The sequence below is a fragment of the Esox lucius genome, chromosome 11 (assembly GCF_011004845.1).
Source record: "Esox lucius isolate fEsoLuc1 chromosome 11, fEsoLuc1.pri, whole genome shotgun sequence".
Classification (NCBI taxonomy): domain Eukaryota; kingdom Metazoa; phylum Chordata; class Actinopteri; order Esociformes; family Esocidae; genus Esox; species Esox lucius.
The window spans coordinates 17,003,805-17,030,347 of record NC_047579.1 but is presented as its reverse complement, the minus strand read 5'-3'; the positions used below and the strand labels follow the sequence as shown (position 1 = coordinate 17,030,347).

General features: G+C 43.0%; 1 protein-coding gene across 1 annotated transcript; it reads right to left on the bottom strand.

The window, feature by feature from the left end:
* Nucleotides 1–19,339: 19,339 nt before the first annotated feature.
* LOC105008050 (ribonuclease-like 3) lies at nt 19,340–25,458 on the bottom strand. Its single transcript, XM_010867241.5, has 3 exons — nt 25,410–25,458; nt 24,206–24,267; nt 19,340–20,061 (listed from the first exon to the last, which is right to left on the bottom strand). The coding sequence occupies exon 3, from the start codon at nt 20,051–20,053 to the stop codon at nt 19,595–19,597; it is 459 nt and encodes a 152-aa protein (XP_010865543.1). The 5' UTR covers nt 20,054–20,061; nt 24,206–24,267; nt 25,410–25,458; the 3' UTR covers nt 19,340–19,594.
* Between the last annotated feature and the right edge of the window lie 1,085 nt (nt 25,459–26,543).

Here is a 26,543-nt window from a genome sequence, read left to right as displayed (position 1 = left end):
GTAATCATAAAAATTGTTACCATTATAATTGTTAGTAGGCATCGTGTTGTTAGAACAGCTCATGACCCTACCTGTTGTCATGGCGTCAGATAATGGGGAACCAGATAATCAAATAAGAGACAATGTAGACAATCACTGACCTTGACCCATTAATTCTTCCTACCTTTGTTCAGTAGAAACGACTCCCCCACGGAACCCAATAGGCTGTTCCATAGACTGGTCACTCTTCATGGACACACAGCTGGGTACAGGGGAGACTGGTCTCTTCCTCTGATTTGGGCTTCAAAACAACAGAGACAAACATTACTTATCTATGCTGAACCCTGGTGGGGAAACATAATTCTTTAAATGTTCATCTCACATCTTGGCTTTGCTGTCAGGGTTTCTCTTCTTCATCTCCAAAGACGGACTCAATTTAGAGGCAGTGCCCTTCTCTCCCTCCTCAGAGAGACTCATTATAGAGGCTTAGAGCTCCTCTTCTAGGCGCTTAGACCTGTAAACACATCATGGAAACACACTTCCTGGATCAAGACTGTAGACTATTGAGACACACAATTCTTAGATGAGACACAAACTTGTTAACACATTGACTTGATTACACACATACCCATTAAAAACAGACATGGACACAACTCCAGAAGGCTGTAGGGTGTTTAACCTACTTAGATTTAACATGGGGTTATCAATGAAAGTCAGGGTTGACAAACTCTGATTGCTTAAACTGGTGTTAAACGGTACTACCAGGGTGATTAAGATGTCGGTTAGTTGATTCGGTGTGAACTGAATTGGAGTTTGTACGCGTTCACTTAAAATGGGTCATTTTGGCCACGCAGGCTGAGATTTTGCATAATGTCTTGTGCTCTGTACTTTTCCCCATTTATAATGTCAGGATTTGACAAGTTTAAAGAAAGGTTAACGGCTAAATCTAACACCCTGACGACCAACAAAGCCAGGGTGGCTTGTTGGCAGCGCATTGCAGTCAGTAAATTCGTAAGAACAGTGTTCCTGTCATGTTCTCTATTATTTTGTCTTACGGACTCTTTTATTTGTAATATGACTGAGATCTATGGGCATGTAAAAGAGTCTATCTAGCCTAAATATGTGAAAACAATTAGTATAATTCAATTCTAGCCTCCACATGGGCTACAACAATACTATCCTGTTTTGGTGCAGTAGAGGAATGTAGCATTGACAATGGCTCCACATTCGCTACGTAGTGTTTTGATTATTTACTGTTTATATTGTTTTTATTTTTGTGCACTGAACAAAATTATAAATCCAACACTTTTGTTTTGCCCCCATTTATCATGAGCTGAACTCAAAGATCTGAGACTTTCTTTATGTACACAAAAGGCCTATGTCTCTCAAATATTGTTCACAAGTCTGTCTAAATCTGTGTTAGTGAGCACTTCTCCTTTGCCGAGATAATCCATCCACCTCACAGGTGTGGCATATCAAGATGCTGATTAGACAGCATGATTATTGCACAGGTGTGCCTTAGGCTGGCCACAAAAAAAGGCTACTCTAAAATGTGCAGTTCCATTACACAGCACAATGCCACAGATGTCGCAAGTTGAGGGAGCGTGCAATTGGCATGCTGACTGCAGGAATGTCCACCAGAGCATTTGCCTGTGAATTTAATGTTAATTTCTTTACATCTGCATGCTAGTCGTCCTCATCGGGGTCTCGACTGTAGTTCATCGTAACCGACTTGAATGGGAAAATGCTCACATTCGATGGCGTCTGGCACTTTGGAGAGGTGTTCTCTTCACGGATGAATCCTGGTTTTCACTGTACAGGGCAGATGGCAGACAGCGTGTATGGCGTCATGTGGGTGAGCGGTTTGGATTGTTGTGGATTGTGTGGCATGTGGTGGTGGTGTGGTTATGGAATGGGCAGGCATGTGTTATGGACAAGGACCACAGGTGCATTTTATTGATGGCATTTTGAATGCGTCCTGAGGCCCATTGTTGAGTCATTCATCCACGACCATCACCTCACTTGGCAGCATGATAATCCACGGCTCCATGTTGCAAGGATCTGTACACAATTCCTGGAAGCTGAAAACATCCCAGTTCTTGCATGGCCAGCATACTCACCGGACATGTCACCCATTGAGCCTGATTGGGATGCTCTGGATCGACGTATGCGACAGCGTGTTCCAGGTCCTGCCAATATGCAGCAACTTCGCAGAGCCATTGAAGTGGAGTGGACCAACATTCCACAGGCCACAATCAACAACCTGATCAACTCTATGCGAAGGAGATGCACTGCTTAAGGCAAATGGTGGTCACACCAGATACTGACTGGTTTTCATACCCCCCCTGGACCCCCCCCAATACAGTGAAACTGCACATTTTAGAGTGGCCATTTAATAGCCTATTCATGTGTTCACAGCCTTTATGTTCAGGTTAAAATCATATTGATTTTTATGATTGCCCAGTTTAAAATGTTTGTATGTAGTTCACATTCTTTTAGGCCAAATAATGTAGGCTAGCCGACATATCAGATTAAATATGATATAATCAAATACCTGAACACTGATGCTGTGAAATAGATTCCTATTCAACCTCAGGATTCCAATGGGAAACAATGTGTTCTGTATATTGGCCCAGCCTATGCATATTGAAACTAAAACAAGTATTTTTTGCGAATTACCAGTGATCGCATCAAAAGCATATTTGTTCTTTAGAACACTTAAATGGCCAGGGAACACAACAAATGCATCAAGCAGTTAAATGAGAGCAGGTACCACGTAGCTAATTGCATACAGTATACTTGCTTAGACGTTCAGCATCACTGATGGCATTACGTGTCCGCTGGCAAAAAAATCACAAAGCAACGCACGCTGTCTGTTCAACAACGAGGGCATTACTCCGGCGAGTAGCATTGGAGACGTCTGGCATGAAAAGCCAGCAAAGATACTGAATTCCCTCAGATGAGAATCAATATCTTTCATAGAGAACATCAGGATAAACTAGAGGAGTTACAGGGTCTCTAAACACCCCCACCCTATAGAGTCAGCCTATTGGAATCTGTGCACCAGTGTCGATTAGGTCTTTCAAATGTGCCAGCATTTTCCCCAACAAGATTGTGGGTGGAGGTGCGGTGCTTATATAGGGTAACAGAGTTAACTATGAAGATAACCTGATCAGAGCATTTTAGAGAGACCATGGAAATCGCCATGACAGCATACAGCATATAACCTATCCACCTTTACTAGTGTGTGTGTGAGATTATGGGCATGAGAAACGTAACGCAAGTCCTGACTAACTCTGAACAAAGGACAGTTGGTAGGAGATGATGACCTTTACTGATGGGCCCCAAACATCCTGTCCACACACCTGATAGGTGATGTCCATGTGACTGTCATAGGACTCAATGAATAGACCCATGGACCGTAGGGGAGGTTGGAACATACCATACAAGGGTATTTTGTAGAATAGACCTGTCTTATGATTGTGTATATTGTACAGAATATAGCATTATATAGAACAAAAACGTTGTAATTATTGGAGAACCTGTAAGATCAACATTTTCTACTTATGCTAATAAAGTTTACTTCCGGTTTTATGATTTTGACTTCCGTTTTAATGATTTTGTTCATAGATCAAACGTAGACATAATAAGATAAGGGGTTCATTGGGAAGTTACACCCGATGTCAAAGTTATTCCTAAAGTTACCTGAATAAGCCATTTATCTCGCTTCATAGTACAGCCGTTTCGTCTTCCCTTTTCTGAGATTAAACATCCCAGTGCGCCGATGGCGTTTTGATGCTGGCGGGCCGCCGGAGGCTATAAAGTCGTACAGCCAGCGGGCCACCACCTTTTGCCGCTTTTCTCCTGATCTCAATTTGCATAAGCTAATTTGCATCTCAGGCGGTTTTCCACCAGCGGCCCGACTGCGTTACGCTGGCGGCTAGCCACCGAAAAGAGGGCGTGCGCTTTAGTCTGCTGTATCTGCTTGTGTTGCCATTTTTTCCAGCAGATAAGCTATTGTACCCCTTTTATTCTTGTACTGATTTTTTTGATTTATTTTAATATTGTAAAATCTTAGTGTACAAAATTTTGGCCAACATTGGTAGTTTATAAATAAAATAGACTTCATGGGACATTTCTTTTAGAATTTCAGAAAATTACCTTTTAAATAACAAACAGATCCTTGGAGGATTTGTAGAATTTCAAGAAATTGTTTTTAAATGTTATCTTAGGGGCCAAATCACATAAAATAAAGATTTGTTTGAAATGGAGGTTTGGAGATACAGGAGTTTCAAAAGGCAGGTTACAGTATGATGCTGAGGCTGTGATGATGAGCTGTTCTGTGTGACACAAAGGCAATTTATGACATGATTGGCTGGTGGATTTTGCCATCTACCAGTCCCCTTGGCAGGTGAGCCAAAAAGATAATTTCAGACACTGGCTGCAGCCCCAGTGGAGAGACCACCTGGAAACAAGCCAGAATTAAATATAAAAATATTCCATCAAGTGGTGTGTATTAATAGTTCTCATCATTAACATACAGTACAGATGTGGTGTGTATTAATAGCTCTCATCATCAATATCTTTCATAAAGAACATCATCAGGGTAAACTAGAGGAGTTACACAGTCTCTAAACACCCCCACCCTGCAGAGTCAGACTATTGGAATCTGTGCATCAGTGTCGATTAGGTCTTCCAAATGTGCCAGCATTTTTCCCGACAAGATTGTGGGCGGAGGTGCGGTGCTTATATAGGCTAATATCGAGTAACCATGACCATAGGGGAGGTTGGAACATACCATACGAGGGTATTTTGTAGAATAGACCTGTCTTATGACTGTGTATATTGTATAGAATATAGCATTATATAGAACAAAAACGTTGTAATTATTGGAGAACACGTAAGAACAAAATGTTCTACTTATGCTAATAAAGTTGACTTTAGTCGTTTTTATGATTTTGTTCATAGATCAAACGTTGACATAATCAGATAAGGGGTTAATCGGGATTACACCCGATGTCACTAAGTTATTCCTAAAGTTACCTGAATAAGACATTTATCTCGCGTAGTACACACGTTTCGTCTTCCCTTTTCTGCGATTAAACATTATACTCATGACAGAGAACAAATAATTAACTTAGAAAACATCAACAAGCACAAGGTAAGTTACTGGTCATTATATTTGTTGGAGGCAGCGCCCTTAGTGCCCGTGTTTTAGTAGGAAATGTTCTCCTGCTAAAAGTATTTATTCGTCTGCAGATATGAAGTTATCGTCATTCACTTTTAAAGCTCAAGTACCTACAATTAATATCTCACTTCCGGTATTCATTCTACTTTTCTGTCCTTTAGAAAATATTATTAGTCCTGCAAATACTTACGTTATTGTTTTATCTTCCCTTGTGTTTTTGTTGCGGTGTCTCAAAGTGGAGCCTAGACCGACTAAAAAGATACTTTACATTTCAGTTCAGCGGTCTTCCAAAAACACATTCACAACAAGTGTTGTAATTGTTATCTTCCACTAGATGGCAGCAAATACCTGCTGTAATCACTCCATAATCATTTTGTACAAGTTCTGTTTCTAACCCATGAAAGAGCAGCACAGACTCTCACATGTATAACTTAATAATAACAACTTAAAACATATTAATAATAATAATAACTTAAAACACACCACTATTCAGATCAAGCATTGTTCATAAGCATTGCTTCATTGTATTTTGATACACCAGAATACTGCATTTGCCTTGTGGCATTGGGCTTCAGAGACAGTTGGAGTATATTTCTGTAGTGCAAGACTTGGGTTTATCCATCTTTATCACATTGTATGGCAAGGAAGATTGACAGAATTTGGTGAAAGATAATAATATTTGTTTAAATATCACCACAACTACCTGATGGAAATGTGTTACTGTATTCCCATATATGTTGTCTGTCACGACTCCCGGGACTCAGGACAGAGGTAGGATCCAGAAGCAGATACAGACACCGGAGTGAAAGGACAATGATGATGTTTATTGTAGTAGTCTGAGATGACAGTGGAGATACATAAGAATTACGTAGGTGGGTATGAATGTATTGTTGGAGGGTGGATAGTGGGTATGAATGTATTGTTGGAGGGTGGATAGTGGGTATGAATGTATTGTTGGAGGGTGGATAGTGGGTATGAATGTATTGTTGGAGGGTGGATAGTGGGTATGAATGTATTGTTGGAGGGTGGATAGTGGGTATGAATGTATTGTTGGAGGGTGGATAGTGGGTATGAATGTATTGTTGGAGGGTGGATAGTGGGTATGAATGTATTGTTGGAGGGTGGATAGTGGGTATGAATGTATTGTTGGAGGGTGGATAGTGGGTATGAATGTATTGTTGGAGGGTGGATAGTGGGTAGCAGTGGTACGAAGTCCGGGAGGCAAGAATGGTCAGAAGGTCAGGCAGGGTTCGGTCAACAGAGCAGGGAGTCAGTCCAGGCGAAGGTCGATAACGGGAAGGCAGAAAGGTGGTTGGGAGGGAGGTACAGGACGGGTCTCGGAACAACCCCTCCCCTCTACTCCCCACTCCTTCCTCCAACCCCTCCCCTCTACTCCCCATTCCTTCCTCCAACCCCTCCCCTCTACTCCCCACTCCTTCCTCCAACCCCTCCCCTCTACTCCCCATTCCTTCCTCCAACCCCTCCCCTCTACTCCCCACTCCTTCCTCCAACCCCTCCCCTCTACTCCCCATTCCTTCCTCCAACCCCTCCCCTCTACTCCCCACTCCTTCCTCCAACCCCTCCCCTCTACTCCCCACTCCTTCCTCCAACCCCTCCCCTCTACTCCCCACTCCTTCCTCCAACCCCTCCCCTCTACTCACCACTCCTTCCCCTTGATCAGCCTATCTTGGGCCTCAATGTTGTTATGAAACTGGACTCCACATTGGACATCAATGATGGAAAGGTGACATGACCAATCAGAAAGGTGGAATTAACAAACTTGAAAGACCACCCTATATAGGCCGCCAAATAGAATGACGGTGCAGGTCACAAATTCACCTGGAAACGTGCTGCCTTGTCCCAGATGACTGCTTATGGCCCAAAAAGGTAAGTTGGATATGGACTCTGTACACCTGATAGGTGAAGCACTGCCTTGCATAAAACAATACCCCATCAGTAAAGAAGCCATGGCTGCAACTAAAGTAGTAATTGGAGATTTACATAACATGGGTATTCTGCATCAAACAGTCCAGTCTGGCTGGTGAAAAATTCAACAGGTGCACAGCATGTGACTGTAGACTACAGGAACGCAAGTAAAACCATCTTCCTACGTCTGAGACGTCTGTCTTTTATGTTCGATTTGCTTATGTTCAGTTGGGTATTCTCTCATTATCTCTCCCCACTGGTGGCAGACATCTACTATTTTCGCCTCACTGTCACCTGAACACTCTGTTTTTTCTGTGATTAACCTGGCTAATGGCTTTTGGTGAGTACCTCTCAAGCGTGTCGCACAAGCCCTGAAAAGTGAAGCCAAAACGTCTCGATCGCCCCCTGGTGAGTGGTCCCAGTATAGGTCATAAAGCCCGCCCTCCCCATGTTATTCAATGGGACGCGAGACCAACTAAACAATTAAATTACCCTTCAAATATATTTTTTCCGAAGCTGGTTTCTGTCATTTACTGTAGTTTGTATCACGCTAATGTAAATTCAAGAGTTTGTTTTTAAAATAAGTTTGTTTTTAGTTAGTTATTTAATGCTCTAAAAACGGTGGTGTGACGTCGTGATTCACAGCTGTGATTGACAGCTATCTGAGCCGAGGAGCCACTGAATCTTCGGAGGACTGAGGAGATTGGAACTTTACATTTAATCTCTAAATTTCTATAATTGATATAATTTCACACGGACATAATGGGTTGTTCTGCAGTACATTGTGCTAACCGATCTGGCATTTCCAATCGATCTTTGAATTTTTTTCGGGTAAGTTAAATTTATAAGCTATTTAATTAGTAAATAAATGTAATGGGCTAGCTAACGTTAGCTAAAAGACAACAAGCCTCGTTAATAGCCATGTTAATAGCTAGCAGGTGATTGTTAGCTAGAAGTTACCAATTATTTTTGTATTAGGCCTATTCTAAATTAAGGTTAAACATGATGTAAGGGTTCTGGAGAGGAGAATACGGCTGATAGTAGAACCTCGGATTCAGGAGGAACAGTGTGGTTTTCGTCCAGGCCATGGAACACTGGACCAGCTCTATACCCTCTACAGGGTGATGGAGGGTTCATGGGAGTTTGCCCAACCAGTCCACATGTGTTTTGTGGATTTGGAGAAGGCATTCGACTGTGTCCCTCGCGGCATCCTGTGGAGAGTGCTTCGGGAATATGGGGTCCTGGGTCCTTTGCTAAGGGCTGTCAGGTCCCTGTACGACCGAAGCAGGAGCTTGGTCCGCATTGCCGGCAGTAAGTCAGACTTGTTCCCTGTGCATGTTGGACTCCGGCAGGGCTGCCCTTTGTCACCGGTTCTGTTCGTAATTTTTATGGACAGAATTTCTAGTCGCAGCCAGGGGCCGGAGGGTGTCAGGTTTGGGGACCACACGATTTCGTCTCTGCTCTTTGCGGATGATGTTGTCGTGTTGGCCCCTTCAAGCCAGGACCTTCAGCATGCACTTGGACGGTTTGCAGCCGAGTGTGAAGCGGTGGGGATGAAAATCAGTACCTCCAAATCCGAGGCCATGGTCCTCAGTCAGAAAAGGGTGGCTTGCCCACTTCAGGTTGGTGGAGAGTGCCTGCCTAAAGTGGATGAGTTTAAGTATCTAGGGGTCCTGTTCACGAGTGAGGGAAGGATGGAACGGGAGATTGACAGACGGATCGGTGCAGCTTCTGCAGTAATGCGGTCGATGTATCGGTCTGTCGTGGTGAAGAAAGAGCTGAGCCACAAGGCGAAGCTCTCGATTTACCGGTCAATCTACGTTCCTACTCTCACCTATGGTCATGAGCTTTGGGTCATGACCGAAAGGACAAGATCCCGGATACAGGCGGCCGAAATGAGCTTTCTCCGCAGGGTGGCTGGGCGATCCCTTAGAGATAGGGTGAGAAGCTCGGTCACCCGGGAGGAGCTCAGAGTAGAGCCGCTGCTCCTCCACATCGAGAGGGGTCAGCTGAGGTGGCTTGGGCATCTGTTTCGGATGCCTCCGGAACGACTTCCTGGGAAGGTGTTCCGGTCCCGTCCCACCGGGAAGAGACCCCGGGGAAGACCTAGGACACGCTGGAGGGACTATGTCTCCCGGCTGGCCTGGGAACGCCTCGGTGTCCCCCCGGAAGAGCTGGAGGAAGTGTCTGGGGAAAGGGAAGTCTGGGCATCCCTGCTTAGACTGCTGCCCCCGCGACCCGGCCCCGGATAAGCGGAAGATGATGCTATGCTATGCTATGCATGATGTAAGTTAGGCTATAACATATCGTCTAGGTTTAACAAGCAAAGATTGTACTGTACTTGGACTTGCGATTGATTACGGTATGCGCATTCTGCGAGGGAGAGTGAGGGCGGGGCACAGGGGTGGGGCCGTTGATTTCGCGGCTTTACGGCTTTACTTCCTTCTCGCTACTGCGCATAACTACTGCGCAGAACTGGTCCCAAGATCGCTATCTGCGCAGACGCAAGTCCAAGATGTCAGCGCCGTATCAGGACACTGGTGGCTTCATTTTTCACCAATGGAAAAGAGCGAAAGGGCGTCGTCCATTATTTATACAGTCTATGGTACCTCTACATGCTGATGTCAGACCGTGTTCTGAAACATTTCTGGTCACCTGACGGCAGGTGTCACACTGTCATGTGAAATTTAACAAAACTACTAGTATCGATTTGTGGGGTTGGAGAAGAATACAGGTGAGATCAGTGTAACATTGTGGAAAGGTGAAGCCAAATGCAAGATCAGAGGGATTGTGATGGACGTCTGGTAGAGAAGGTTGGATGTGGAGCCCAGGGGTGGATTTCTATGTCCTGTAGAGGAAGGTAGGTGGGCTGAGGGTTAAAGGTCAGGATGGGAGGGAAGAGCTGGTGTTTTTATTTCTCACCGGCAGATGTTACTGTCAAGTAAATGTTTCGATTGTCTCTGTGTTTTGGAAAGCGTCATTCTGCCCATCACTAGTCACACGTCCTTCTCTACAAAACAGGTGTGCCATATCAATAGTGATTACATTGTTGTCTCTACAGTTCAAAAACCTACTCTTGATTATGAATTTGTTCACATCCCTTGACTCTGTTCTCACATTGAGTTTGAGTGGATCTGATTTTCTAGATGTTGATCAACGCTGGTCACTGACATACTAAATGTGTTGCATTATGGGGATACAAATTGTCTGACTGCATGACCTTTGACACTTCATGACAAGAACCATGAGGTCATTGAATATGGCATGTTTACTGTTTTGGGTGTATTACTATCCTAGTGGAATGTGCCTACATTTTTGTCTTATCTAATAAATAGCAGAATACCTCCTTGGACCATGATGATCATGCTCCACTTACTGTAAGAAAACAGCAGAAGTTGTCCGACTTGAAGTTGTCCGAATTCACTTGCTGGCTTGTGTCTACAGTCGGCTACTTTAGGCTTATCTTTCCAACAGGCCCAATGTGTGATCACCTGTCTATCTGTGAATAAATTAATACTACCCACTGGATTGACGTGACAGAAGATCAGAAACTTCAGAGAATCCAGGTAAGCTAAGTCTAATATAAAAGGGTTCTCAGTGAAACCCCTGGGTGGGTTCTAGATGAAACCCTTGGAATATAAAAGGGTTCATGGTATAACCCCTTTGGTGCGTTCTTGCAAGCAAACTTAGGTAAAAGGTTCTGGCTGGAACCCCCAGGAAGGATTCTGGGTGAAACCATCACACCATAGAAGGGTACTTTGTAGAACTTCTCATAGGGGTTCTAGGTGGAACCTTACCCAGACGGTTCTAGGTACAACCCTTTTGTTGGATTCTTGGTAAAACCCTCTGGAAGCGTTCCAGGTGGAACCCTTTAAAACGTTTCTACCAGGAACCAAAAAGGGTTCTCCTATGGGGACAAGCCGAAGAACTCAAAATGGTTCTGCTTTAGCCCCTTCATTTCTAAGAGTATATGGCTCTGTCTTTATCATTCACTTCTGTCATCATCAGATCCATGACCTCAACAAATGGTTAGACACTCACACACATCAAGCAAACCAACACAAGGAATTTGTTCTGGAAATAAAACAAATAAGAATAGTAGACTGAGCATAAAAAAAGTAGACTGAGCATTAATAAATGATTAATTATCACCAGCAGGTGTGGCCACTTCAGAGGCCTGGTAGCTATGCCCATCTTGTTACCACAACTGCCGTCACCAGTGAACAAACAACCACTCACCACACAAACAGCCACTCACACACCCACACAACACTACACAACATAATACAAACAATGTGGAACGTAACACACCCACCCAAAAGAGCAAACCCACTGGTTCTGCATTGGGTGTATTGTTGCACAAGTGACCAGGGCCATCTGGGACTGCCTTGTTTAAAAAATAAATAATAATAATATATATATATATATATATATATATGTGTATATGTATATATATATATATATATGTATATATGTATATGTGTGTATATGTATATATATATATATATATATGTGTATATATGTGTGTGTATATATTTAACCTTTATTTAACCAGATAGGCCGATTGAGAACAGATTCTCATTTGCAAAGTCTACCTGGCCCATACAATCACACAGATTACACAGTGTACAAAATACAAAATGAGGTAGAGTTCGAATGAAATACAAATGCAGTACAGAGTCTATATACAGTTAGTGCAAAGATGATAAGGCAATACCAAGAGTACAAATGTGCTACAAAGTCTAGCTAAAATTGTAAAGAGCAGAAGAGGGCGTTATACAGTTTGTGCAATGTGAAGCCTATTTTGCGAGGTAGATCTGTTAGTGTGCAAAGGTGGAGTGTTAAAGACAAAAAATAGCATAACCGTAGGTCAAACTTGAATAAATGGTGTAGTGCAAAGAAGCAAAAATAGGAGACAAATGTTGTGGATAAATGTGCAAATGTGCCTTGGGGCCTGACAGAGATAATAAGGGCTATGTGCAGGATCAATGTGCATGATGGAGGAGAGTTAACACGTACAATGAACGGTCAGCAGCTCGGACAGACGTTTTTTAAAGGCACTGAGGGGAATGAGGGTCTCCAGTTTCAGGGTGTTTTGTCCTTTGTTCCAGTCGTTGGCAGCTGAGAACTGGAACGAGTTGCGTCCAAAGGAGGTGAGGGCTTTTGGGGGACCAGAGAGATGTATCTGCTTGAGCTCCGGCTGCGGGTTGGTAAAGCTAAGGTGAATAGTGAGCTTAGGTACAGAGGGGCTTTGCCTAGCTAGCCCTCATAAATGATTTGGTACCAGTGAGATCGGCGCTGGGTGTGTAATGATTTGGTACCAGTGAGATCAGCGCTGGGTGTGTAATGAATTGGTACCAGTGAGATCGGTGCTGGGTGTGTAATGAATTGGTACCAGTGAGATCGGTGCTGGGTGTGTAATGAATTGGTACCAGTGAGATCAGCGCTGGGTGTGTAATGAATTGGTACCAGTGAGATCGGTGCTGGGTGTGTAATGAATTGGTACCAGTGAGATCAGCGCTGGGTGTGTAATGAATTGGTACCAGTGAGATCGGCGCAGGGTGTGTAATGAATTGGTACCAGTGAGATTGGCGCTGGGTGTGTAATGAATTGGTACCAGTGAGTGCAGCGCTGGGTGTGTAATGAATTGGTACCAGTGAGATCGGCGTTGGGTGTGTAATGAATTGGTACCAGTGAGATCGGTGCTGGGTGTGTAATGAATTGGTACCAGTGAGATCGGTGCTGGGTGTGTAATGAATTGGTACCAGTGAGATCAGCGCTGGGTGTGTAATGAATTGGTACCAGTGAGATCGGCGCAGGGTGTGTAATGAATTGGTACCAGTGAGATTGGCGCTGGGTGTGTAATGAATTGGTACCAGTGAGATCAGCGCTGGGTGTGTAATGAATTGGTACCAGTGAGATCGGCGCAGGGTGTGTAATGAATTGGTACCAGTGAGATTGGCGCTGGGTGTGTAATGAATTGGTACCAGTGAGATCGGCGCTGGGTGTGTAATGATTTGGTAAAGTGAGATCAGCGCTGGGTGTGTAATGAATTGGTACCTGTGAGGTCGGCGCTGGGTGTGTAATTAATTGGTACCAGTGAGATCGGCGTTGGGTGTGTAATGAATTGATACCAGTGAGATCAGCGCTGGGTGTGTAATGAATTGGTACCAGTGAGATCAGCGCTGGGTGTGTAATGAATTGGTACCAGTGAGATCGGCGCTGGGTGTGTAATGATTTGGTACCAGTGAGATCGGCGCTGGGTGTGTAATGAATTGATACCAGTGAGATCGGCGCTGGGTGTGTAATGAATTGGTACCAGTGAGATCAGCGCTGGGTGTGTAATGAATTGGTACCAGTGAGATCAGCGCTGGTTGTGTAATGAATTGGTACCAGTGAGATCGGCGCTGGGTGTGTAATGAATTGGTACCAGTGAGATCGGTGCTGGGTGTGTAATGAATTGGTACCAGTGAGATCGGCGCTGGGTGTGTAATGAATTGGTACCAGTGAGATTGGTGCAGGGTGTGTAATGAATTGGTACCAGTGAGATCAGCGCAGGGTGTGTAATGAATTGGTACCAGTGAGATTGGTGCTGGGTGTGTAATGAATTGGTACCAGTCAGATCGGCGTTGGGTGTGTAATGAATTGGTACCAGTGAGATCGGCGCTGGGTGTGTAATGATTTGGTACCAGTGAGATCGGCGTTGGGTGTGTAATGAATTGGTACCAGTGAGATCGGCGCTTGGTGTGTAATGAGGGACAGCCGACTAATGCATAGAGGTTGCAGTTGTGGGTCCAGACAGCAGGCCCTCCAATGTGACACACAGAACTCTATCTGAGAAGTTGTTGTTAAACCAGGCGAGGCAGTCATTTGAGAAACCAAGGCTGTTGAGTCTACCAATAAGAATAGAGTGGTTGACTGAGTCAAAGGCCTTGGACAGGGCAATGAAAACACAGTAGTGTTTTTTTATTGATTGCGGTTATGATGTCATTTAAAACCGTAAGCGTAGCCGTGGTGCACCCATGACCAGCACGGAAGCCAGATTGCATAGCGGAGAGGGTGCGGTGTGACTCAAGATGGTTGGTGATCTGTTTGTTTATCAGACTTTCAAATACTTTAGAAAGACAGGAGAGGATGGATATGGGTCTATAGCAGTTAGGATCTGAAGTGTCTCCCCGTTTGAAAAGGGGAATGACTGCTGTTTCTTACCAAGCTGTTTCTTTAGACAGTGTTCAGTGACAATGGGTGTTTGCATTATGTCGGGCATGCCTGCATGCTAATTTGAATTTGATGTTCACAAATGGTATGGAATTTGATGTTCATATTTATAGTATTATGCATACTATAATTATGTGCAAGTTTCAAACCATATCACCTTCTAACTCCATACATTTAAAATGAGATTTCAAAAGCTGGTATTTGTTAATTGCCCATTTGTATATTTATCTATTTGTATTCCACTTTCATTCTAAATTGTGTATGCGTACATATTACTAAATTTTGTTTTTATTTATGCAGATGAACTTTAAATTACAGAAGTAGTACTGCCTGGCTTTCATATAAATATAAATTACTGGACAACTAACTGATTGAGTTGTTGACTACCGAGGTAACTACAGATAATGACCAGCCATTGGCTTGGTAACTCCTTAAAATGGGACACAGTTGACAGGATATTATGCGCCAATTTTCTTTGTGCAGTTTGTTACAAATCAACACATGAAGACTGAATTTTTTATATTTTTTATTTAAAGATTCTAGTTATAATAAAAATATGAAACAATAGGAAGCACACCAGAGCAAACATCCATTGTTAACTGACAGGTTTCAGGTCTTCTACAAGCACTCTCCCACTCAAACCTGTCAACGTTACATTCTGACTTACATACAGGCTTTTGTGTATTTGTTAACTGTAGTCAATATAAAATATACTTTTTATAGGTACATTCTTTTTATTAATCTCTATGGATTGCAACTTGACACCAATCAAACTACTTGTATGAATAATGTAGGTGGCCTTATTGTTTAGTGACTGGCTTATTTATTCAGAATACAAAAAAACATGTTTTTCTGTCTTTGTCAGAACTCAAACCAGGGACCTTTGGATCCAGTCACTCTTCTGGCACTGGCAGTCCCTCCTCCAGAAGGAAGAGAGTGCTAGGAATAGTGATCTAGTGTTACTCTTATTGATGTGGTGAATTAAAGATCAACTGAGTTTCAATAATTATAATATTGAATAAGTAAGAGATAAAATGATAGAACAGCAAATAGGTAAAAGTGCCGAAATATCTTTATTAAAGACCTCACACACACATCCACCACAGAAGATTTTAAATATATTTTTTGAGGACACATAGAAACATACACACGAATGCAGAACGGATTTAACAAACTTTTACAAAATAATTGGCTAACATACTATACTACAACTAAGTAACGGATGACACACTATAAGAAATTATATTAAAACTACATAAGGCTCAGAAGCCACAGGGAGGAGACCAGGCAGATTAATCCCCTGCAGTAGAATCGCAAGATCCTGCCTTTTGACCCTGCCGTTGTGCCACTGGATGAGGGGGGTCTGGTTCACCTCCACCAGCTGCAGGGTTGTCCCCTGCATTATGGCCCCTGTTACGTACTCCCCTTGGGTGGTTCTGGCCAGAACCAGCTGCCGTATGCTGCGGTAGTCCTGCAAAATGAGAGTCCATCTAGTCAGTGTCCCTTCTTCTTGGGACTGTGGATGGAACAGAGCCTGACAAAGATGGCCTCCACAAGACGGCAGCAGTCTGGCCACTGGGCAGGTGAAGCAATGGAGCTCAGGGCACACAGCTTCAGACTGTCCACACCTGGAGTGAACTCTGCTTTCTTGTTAGGAGACCTGAACCTCCCTGTGGTAAGCCTGTCCTGGTGCCTGGACGCCAACACCACTCTCTGCTTGTCATAGTCCACAAAGTTGCTGACCTATGAGGGAAAGGAAAAAAAAAAAGTATAATATAAAGCATTGAAATGTTTAAATCTAGGCACTCATGGGTTTGTTTACAATCATTTTAAATAACAAATAATGTTGCTGACCTGCTGGTTGTTTAGGGTCAGCCTGGTCTGGTTCCTCAGCTCCACCAAACACTCTGCCAGGCTATCCACACAATCCATGCCTGGCCTGTTGTGCTCATCCACGGCCTGAAACATTAATGTGACTTTAGTGCCGGATACATATACAGGCTATATCTTTATATTCTCATGTGGATGTTATTCAATTCTGTTTAAATGAACATTTACATACCCACTGCTCTTCAGGCACCTGAGGTGTGACACCTGGTGGACTGGATGCAGGCAGTCAAGTGGTGGAGGTGGCAGGCCGGGAACCAGAGGGAGGAGAACGGGGACCAGAGGGAGGAGAACGGGGACCAGAGGGAGGAGACCGGGGTCCGGAGGGAGGAGGCCGGGGACCGGAGGGAGGAGGCCGGGGACCAGAGGGAGGAGAACGAGGACCAGAGGGAGCAGGACTGAAAGCAGAGGGAGGAGGACTGAAAGCAGAGGGAGCAGGCCAGGGACCAGAGGGAGGAGGCCGGGGACCAGAGGGAGGAGGCCGGGGGCCAGAGGGAGGAGACCGGGGTCCAGAGGGAGTAAGCCGGGGGCCAGAGGGAGCAGGCCGGGGGCCAGAGGGAGCAGGACTGAAAGCAGAGGGAGCAGGCCAGGGACCAGAGGGAGCAGGCCAGAGACCAGAGGGAGGAGGACTGAAAGCAGAGGGAGCAGGCCAGGGACCAGAGGGAGGAGGCCGGGGACCAGAGGGAGGAGGCCGGGGGCCAGAGGGAGGAGAACAGGGACCAGAGGGAGGAGAACGGGGACCAGAGGGAGGAGGCTGGGGACCAGAGGGAGCAGGACTGAAAGCAGAGGGAGCAGGCCGGTGACCAGAGGGAGGAGACCGGGGACCAGAGGGAGAAGACCGGGAACCAGAGGGAGGAGACCAGGGACCAGAGGGAGGAGGACAGCTGGTGGTGGAGACGGTGGAGATGTTATCCAGAAGACTACCAACTGTGAAGTCCAGTGTAAATTCCTCATAGCCTTCATCTTCCTCCTCCTCCTCACTGTCCACGGCCAGGTTCTCCAGCAGCTGGTCAGTCTCCTCTGTGTCTGGGTCCACACTCTGCAAAGGCTGCCCTGTCTGACGGAGCAGATAGTCCATGCCTATCAGCTCTCCTAGAAGTAAGAGAAATACAGTAGAATGCAAATTAGCATGCACAGAAAGACATGGAAGATATGAACAGAGAGTATGTTTCCAAAGAATCCTAATTCCAAGAACAAAATCCTTATTTTGCTTGATATAGGGTAACTTACCAGCGTACTTTGTAGAGGACACATATCTCCGGCCAAACACCTTCATGCTGTTTTCGTTCACACACTGAACCACGTCCCCAGCATAGCTCAGCACTGAGGAGGGTTTGGTGGAGATGGATGCAGCAGCTCGGTCCTGATTCTACCTGTTCAGGCCTTCCAGGAGATACAGCTGTACAACAAAGGGTATCCTGGGTTGTTCGCTAATCTTGATGTTCTGGACGGAAAAGAAGATTCCAGTGCAGTTCTGATGTCCAATAGGGATTGTCTGTTACAGGTTAATAACGCGGTTGCGAATATAACAAAATTACACAACAATAGCAACAACAATAAAACAATAAATCCGCAAAGTTGGTTGGGAGCACGAAAAACGTCAGCCGTTCTCAACGGCACCATCTTGAAATCCATGGCCTGTAAGACGTCCGGTGCAGTTTTCTTTTTTGTGGTCCTCGGTCACAATCCCTAAAAGTGTTTTAATGGAGGCCTTTATAGCGTTTACAAAAAACCAAGCTGAGTCCTCCGTCCAAAACGTCTGAACCTGGACTACAGGTTGGCGGGTCAGGTGGTGGAGTAGGTGACAATGTAATGGGTGAGTAGGTCAGTGGACTGTCTGGGGATGAGGGACATTACGTTCCAATCCCTGTCCTGATCATCTTCATCCTTACTAAGACCCAATGACTTAGGACTGTCCGTAGTAGGAAAATAGGTTATTACCATATCCATTATTCTGCAAACTAACTGTAATAAATGGACTGTTTTAGACTAGGCCTGAATTTGTTTTAGGTCTTTTCCGGAGATTTCAAAATGATGATGGGGATACACACCCCATCAGAGTCCTCTGATACCATAACAGCCATGGCACTTTGAAAGGTGCTTAAACTACTTTTGGTCCCCTCTTTATAGAGCTTTTTAGCTGGAGGTTCTTTAGGCTCTTTGTCATCTACTGTATAATACATCTGTGGTTTAACAACGCTCTTCCATTGTTGACTTTGGATGAATAGTTCATTAATCCTCTGAAACATATTGCTTTCCAGATGATAACTCACCTTAACAGGTATCCACACACTTAAGGCCAGACACCACAGTAAAACATTTTGATTTTTTACAGCCATCCAATGTTAGTATATCTTTCGAACATAGGGTTTCAATGATTTGCACATCTTTGCATTCTGTTTATTTCCAATTTACACACCGTCCAAACTTTTTTAAAACTTTGACTAACTACAGTTTGTTCATAAATCGCTAAAAGTATTTGTTGGACTATGCATGCAACTTTCTTCATCAGGGAGAGCAGTCAAGCTCTCGTGTTTATATTCATCTCCCCCAATAATAGGATTTGATAGAACTTCATGTTCATCATATCACAATACTGGGAACCCCAATTGATATTAATAGATACCATATTGTACATTACCAAATTTTATGTGATCAATTTCAGTCGCAGTTTTTAAATTTTACATTTTCTAACATCTCCATAGAAGACTTGTGTGCTTACTGCACAAACAAGTTGTCTTTGGATAAGATGTTAGAAAAGGTAAACTCAAAGACTTGGTTAAATCTGTGTTCTTAGAACGGTTTGTTAACCCCACATGGAACCGAGACTAATACAAAGGCCTACTCAGATGGAAAACGGACATGGCAGTTGAAAACTTCTTAGTATATTTCCAAACTATATGTTGTGTATAAATGTCATCAACAATGACGTAATCCAAATATATATGCTGGGTAACAATAGGGTGAAGCAGTAACAATACGCTTTAATTACATCCATAAGTTCTATAAAAGAACAGCATTTAAATGTCATAGGATATTGGGAAGCTAGGTGGGTATACAAAATCAGGCTGGTATAGGTACATAACAAAACAGGACACAATAATTGAAGTGGCAAATTTGTCATTTTATTTCATTAAGCCATTAAGTTGAGTTACGCTTCGAAAGTGCAGACACCTCAAAATAACAAAGTTACATTAGTGTACACAGGGGGTTTTGACAGTGGTGTTTTTAGCAGAATGTTGTGATGGCTTGATACTTTTAATAAAAACAATGCATTAACTCTTTAGTCCCACAGTTGGTCAACATAAATTGCTAGCTACAGTAGCACTAACATGTCAATAACACGTCTTCAGTTCTGTTTACATATAGGTATTGTGATACCCCTTTCACACTGTCTTACTTCCTCCCATTAACAACAACATTATCACCATCATAGTGTACTGGCCATCCTTGATCACAAGCAATGACAACTCTTCTAGTGGATTCTGAACCTCTGTATTCACATTTGTCATGGAACATGCCGCTGGTGAGTTTACATGTGACTACTGGGAAGGGTTTATTGCTTTCATACAGATCCCTATTGTTTTCTAGACGTCTTCCAGCTTGGCGACAGATGTCGTTGACACGGTTTCCATCGGTCGCGATGAAGGTATTTATTTCTTTACACCTGTTGCTGTTAGGCTCAGTCAACTTCAAATAGCCAATATAACCCGTACACTTCTGTTTTGTCATACCATTGTGGACATGCTGGTTGAGGAAGTGTATATAACGAGGCCTGACGTTTCCCGGTTGACCGTGTACCATCACAGCTGCATACAGCAACACCAGGAACACAAAAGCATCCTGGAACCCCATGAGTTTGCCTACATGGAGACAAAGAGGGATTAGTCAGACCACTACTGAGTTACATTATTTTAGTAGACAAAGTCCAAACAAAATATGACGTCCACTTTCAGCAGAATCTGAGAGGTGTGAGGGGCTGCAACGGTCCCTAATTGTTACACAATTAATTCTGCTTATCATAGTCTAAGTGAAAATACAGGAGTATCTCTTGATGAAAAATGTGTTTGCTTGTGATAAAAATTAAATATATATATATATTTTATAGAGTACTGCTATATTTAATTTATTAGTTATATCATTATGCATTTTGTTGGTTTCATACATATATCAGGGGCAGTGATTCTGTTGCGTTCATTTTACTGTGGTGCCCCACGGAAACACTGATGGCATTGTCATTGTAATCAGAGCCACCAATACGCTCTATGCAGACAAGCAGTACGAGAAACACTGACATCCTTGCTGCATTTGAAACACCTCTTGTTCTCCTGGTTAAGGAAAAAATTCATTTCAGAGTGTATGCCTCTGTAGAAGTAAGGGGATAGAGAGGTCACCAGAAGAACGCATGGTAACATTTCCAGTCATTTGTTTGCTTTACTTAGTTAATTAGCTAATTATTCAGTGAAAACAAATGTTCCTCACCGCGTTAAGATGTTTACATATTGCTGCCTCAATTGTATCCCCAGTTACAGTTGTACATATATTTGCATACCCTGGCAGAAATTATGAAACTTTGGCATTGATTTGGAAAATATGACTGATCATGTAAACAAACTGTCTTTTATTTAAGGATAGTGATCCTATGAAGCCATTTATTGTCACACAGTTGTTTGGCTCCTTTTAAAATAATAATGATAACAGAAATCACCCAAATGGCCCTAATCAAAAGTTTAAATACCCTTGAATGTTTGGCCTTGTTACAAACACACAAGGTGACACACACAGGTTAAAATTGCAATAAAAGTTTAATTTCCCACACTTGTGGCTTTTTAAATTGCAATTAGTGTCTGTGTATAAATAGTCAAAGAGTTTGTTAGCTCTCATGTGGATGCACTGAGCAGGCTAGATACTGAGCCATGGGGAGCAGGAAAGAACTGTCAAAAGACCTGCATAACAAGGTAATGTAACTTTATAAAGACATCCAAAGCCTTGCAAATGCCAGTCAGTACTGTTCAATCACTTATTAAGAAGTGGAACATTCAGGGATCTGTGGTTGTTTCAAGGAGCACAATATGATGACACATGAAAAAGAATGAGCTGCATGGTCGAGTTGCCAGAAAGAAGCCTTTCCTGCGCCAATGCCACAACAAAGCCTGGTTACAATAAACCTGACAACACCTTGACACGCCTGACAGCTTCTGGCACACTGTAATTTGGAGGGACAAGACCAAAATAGACATTTATGGTCACAACCATAAGCGCTATGTTGGAGAGGGGTCAACAAGGCCTATAGCGAACAGAATACCATCCCCACTGTGAAGCATGGTGGTGGCTCACTGATGTTTTAGGGGTGTGTGAAATCTGTACGGGGAATCTTGTGAAAATTGATGGCAAGATGAATGCAGCATGTTATCAGAAAATACTGGCAGAGAATTTGCATTTGGCTGCACGAAAGTTGCGCATGGGACGCTCTTGGACTCCAGCATGACAATGACCCTAAGCACAAGGTCAAGTTGACCCTCCAGTGGTTACAGCAGAAAAAGGTGAAGTTTCTGGGGTGGCCATCACAGTCTCCTGACCATAAAATCATTAAGCCACTCTGGGGAGATCTCAAACGTGCGGTCCATGCAAGACGACCAAAGTCTTTGCATAACCTGGAGGGTCATGCAAAGATCCAAGATGAATGGGCAGCTAAACCACCTGCAAGAATTCGGGTCCTCATTGACAACTATTACAAAAGACTGTACGCTGTCATTGATGCTTTAGGGGGCAACACACAGTATTAAGAACTAAGGGTATGCAGACTTTTGAACAGGGATCAGTTAATTATTTTCTTTGTTACCTTGTTTTGTTCTATGATTGGGCCATTCTGTTATAACGTACAGTTGAATATGAATCCTATAAGAAATAAAATAAATGTTTTGCCTGCTCACACTGCTTGCAATACTCGGCCCTCATTCAGTGGGGTTGCGGTTGGTGGGTTTCCCTTTGGTTGATGCCTGGCAGTGTGGGTGGATTGATTTCCTGCCTGTTGGGCCCTGTCCGGGGCCTCCCCCGGGTAGGGCCACAGTGTTACCGGACCCCCCGTCTCAGTTCCAAGGTGTTCCGCTGCTATATTATTGTGCTGGGGGATATGAGGAATGCACTACTAACTTTTCTCAGTCTCCTCCAGTTTTAAATTTTAGGAGGAGATGAGGTCCTGGTCCACACCTGCGGATTACCTGGTTTGGGGGGCCCGTTGCTGTCCCTGTCCTTGTCCACCTGGTCATACTTCTGACCCAGTCTAAAATCAAATAGACTCTGAAATGTATTTATTATTCCAATTGGACTCTTAATATCTCCCCCGGCACAGCCAGAAGAGGACTGGTCACCCCTCTGAGCCTGGGTCCTCTCAAGGTTTCTTCCTACAATTCGACCTTCTTAGGGAGTTTTTCCTAGCCACTGAAATTCAACACTACTGTTGTTTGCTCCTTGGGGTTTAAGGCCGGGTGTCTCTGAAAAGCCCTTTGTGACAACTGCTGTTGTAAAAAGGGCTTTATAAATCAATTTGATTGATTGATTGACTCATGTTTTCATTACAAATGGCACATATATTACCAATTCTCCAAGGGTATGCAAACTTCTGAGCACAACTGTATATTGAGAGACAAAGACGTTAGTCAAGGTTTTCTAGCTAACCGTACTATTTTGCCACACTAGCTAGTTGTTCATCCAGCGTTAAGTGCAACGTCAGTGGATCCGTTTTCAATGTGATTTTGATGTTGACTTTGTTGAAATATTTTAATCTGTTGCAGCAAAATATAAAGGGGGCGCAGGGACAATAATGTCAGGTAATTTTAGCCAGTCTAAAATGATTAGTACCATCTTTAAAAGGTTATGCTCTGTTAGTTTTTATAAGAAGTGTATACATTACTTTACTAGGCAGGGAAGAGTCTTGATAGTAAGAGACAATGATAGAGAGGAGAGAGCCAACAGGGGACACGGAAGAACAGAGAGAAGACCAGAGTGGGACAGAGAGGAGAGAGCCAACAGTGACATGGAAGAACAGAGAGAAGACCAGAGTGGGACAGAGAGGAGAGATCCAACAGGGGACATGGAAGAACAGAGAGAAGACCAGAGTGGGACAGAGAGGAGAGAGCCAACAGGGGACATGGAAGAACAGAGAGAAGACCAGAGTGGGACAGAGAGGAGAGAGACAACACGGGACATGGAAGAACAGAGAGAAGACCAGAGTGGGACAGAGAGGAGAGAGCCAACAGGGCACATGGAAGAACAGAGAGAAGACCAGAGTGGGACAGAGAGGAGAGACACAACAGGGGACATGGAAGAACAGAGAGAAGACCAGAGTGGGACAGAGAGGAGAGAGCCAACAGGGGACATGGAAGAACAGAGAGAAGACCAGAGTGGGACAGAGAGGAGAGAGCCAACAGGGACATGGAAGAACAGAGAGAAGACCAGAGTGGGACAGAGAGGAGAGAGCCAACAGGGGACATGGAAGAACAGAGAGAAGACCAGAGTGGGACAGAGAGGAGAGAGCCAACAGGGCACATGGAAGAACAGAGAGAAGACTAGAGTGGGACAGAGAGGAGAGACACAACAGGGGACATGGAAGAACAGAGAGAAGACCAGAGTGGGACAGAGAGGAGAGAGCCAACAGGGGACATGGAAGAACAGAGAGAAGACCAGAGTGGGACAGAGAGGAGAGAGCCAACAGGGACATGGAAGAACAGAGAGAAGACCAGAGTGGGACAGAGAGGAGAGAGCCAACAGGGGACATGGAAGAACAGAGAGAAGACCAGAGTGGGACAGAGAGGAGAGAGCCGAGTGGAGAAGAAAAAGATATGGAGAGAATGGCAGAGGAATAGAGGAGAGAGGAACCACCACTACGCATCAACAGGGATCTAAAACAACCTCTCCAGAATTATTCCAACTTAAATATGGCAGCTTTAACCCCTGCCTCAGAATATTATCACTGTCATTGAAAATAATAACTTCTTTATAACTTACCTGTTTGAATAAAGGTAAATAAGAAAGTGAAAGCAGGTCAGTGAGTCACTGAGGGATGATTTCTGCAGACAGAAAAAAGATATATTGGTAACACTTTCCGATAAGGGTACATGAACTACTATTAACAAATTCAGTAGTTAACATGAATGAATAATGAACAAAGACATAAACAAACGGTAAATAATGATAACCCCTACTTTATTAATGATTTACAAATGCATTAACTAACAGAGTGTAGTGTCATTTGTACATGTTGAAACAGAACATGAACTCATGTCATTATTTAGTGATTATTAATGTGTCATAATTCATCACTTTCCTTAAGGGGACACAAAATATTTAACTAATGGTGAAGTATCAGTTATTAAGGATTTGAAGCTATCAATGGGTCATTAGTTAGCGATTGTTAAGGTAGGATAATTCCTCACTTCTTAAAGGGACACAAAAGAATAACCTAATAGTGAGGTATCCTTTATTAATTGCTTTATTCCAGCTCAATGATTACTCAGTGGGCCAAAAGACTATGAACTAATGGTGTTAGAATACTAGTGATAGCACATAAACCTCCCTTCAATGTATGTAATGTATCCTCATTTCAAACAATACATAACCTGAAATGTGACCATACATTTTGTGCGTCTCACACCTATTTGAAGACGCAAGTAGCCAGCCTACTTTAGTAATAATGGTTGCCGCACTGTAATCATATTAACAAATTGTATTATCTTATATGTATATTACCTATTCATGCAAACAAATAGATACATGAATGCATGTCCTGCATCAACATTAAACAATTACAGTAAAAACTGTGTTCCCCACAAAAAACAACATGAGTATATGACCTGTGTCATACAAATGAAACTACACACTGTTAGTTAATGCATTTGTAAATCATTAATAAATTAGGGGTTATCATTATTAACTGTTTGTTCATGTCATTGGTCATCATTCATTCAAGTTAACTACTGTATTCGTTAAATGTAATTCATGTACCCTTATTGGAAAGTGTTACCAAATTATCCAAAGACAGCAATCTCAGGAATAATTCTTTGGGCAATAATTTGTTTTCTCCACTGCAAAGTGAGTAACCAATGAGTGTTGACTTAAATACACAGGGATGAACGTAGATTTTTTTAACTCCCGATAATACCAGAAAAACATTGTATGGGGAAAACATTTGGTTTAATAAGTTGAATCATACCACTCTGGAGTCTTCTCTTGTGTCTTTTGATGGCAACCGTCTTCCAAAGTATGTTAGAAGGTATTAAACCTAGTTGATTTATATACCCCACATAATGCAAAAAAAAGAGGTTTGCTTTTCAAATGGTAAAATCAATATGGTATATTTAAAATGCAAATAAGAGCAAAGAAATACATTTCCAGAGAACTTGCATCATGAACTAAATTGTCATACAGAAGACAGTATTCCCAGTGGCAATTTGAACATGTTCATATTGTTAATATTTATACAAGCTCAATCAAAAACTTGAAAAACCACTGAAACAACATTACAGTTCACATTGAATACACTATTAAAACCAATGGCAAATATTAGACACACATGCAAACATTTTAACATGGTGCCATGATCAGTTAACAGGCCATTTCACATTTCCTTTCTTCGTATTGCACTACCAAGGACCACTGGATTCAAGAATACATGTGTACCATAAACATTTTTAAATTGACAAAACAGAAGAAAACAATGAGCCTTCTCACGAAACCAGCAAATTTCAAAGCAGCCTCCTGTTAGCCTCTCCAATAATTGACATTATTCAAATACATGAAACTCTACTGCTCCAGTAGTGATATTTTCCTTATATAACATAACTTTTCATCTCTAACCAAGTTAGGCATTGTTTAGACCTGTGGACCGGTTCCAGTGCGTCGCAGAATGCCTGCCATTATGTGACATATCCCACTTGAAAGAGTCTCATTGAGTGTATTTCTTTCATAGAACCAGAGTTACACGCATAAGTATTTTGCAGTTGGCACATACTGATTGCATTCCATATTATTCCAGCAAATTTGAATCTGGCTTTTAAAAGGGTTGAGCTCAGGGCCATAACTACATGTGAGGTACCCGGGGATTGCACCTCGGTTTAAAATAAATTAAATTATTTATTTCAAAATGGTAATTCCTCCAAATTGTAAAATATTCAAGAGCTATGATTTACATTTATTTCAACTGTAGGTGTATAGTTCTGTGGTTACGCTCATTTTGGAGGTTTTGCATTTGCTTGTTAGGGTTGCGAGCAACCACAACTCCAGATGGGAGCCACTCGCTCTTTTACTGTTAATGTTACATAGCTAGCTAACATTAACGTTAGCCAAA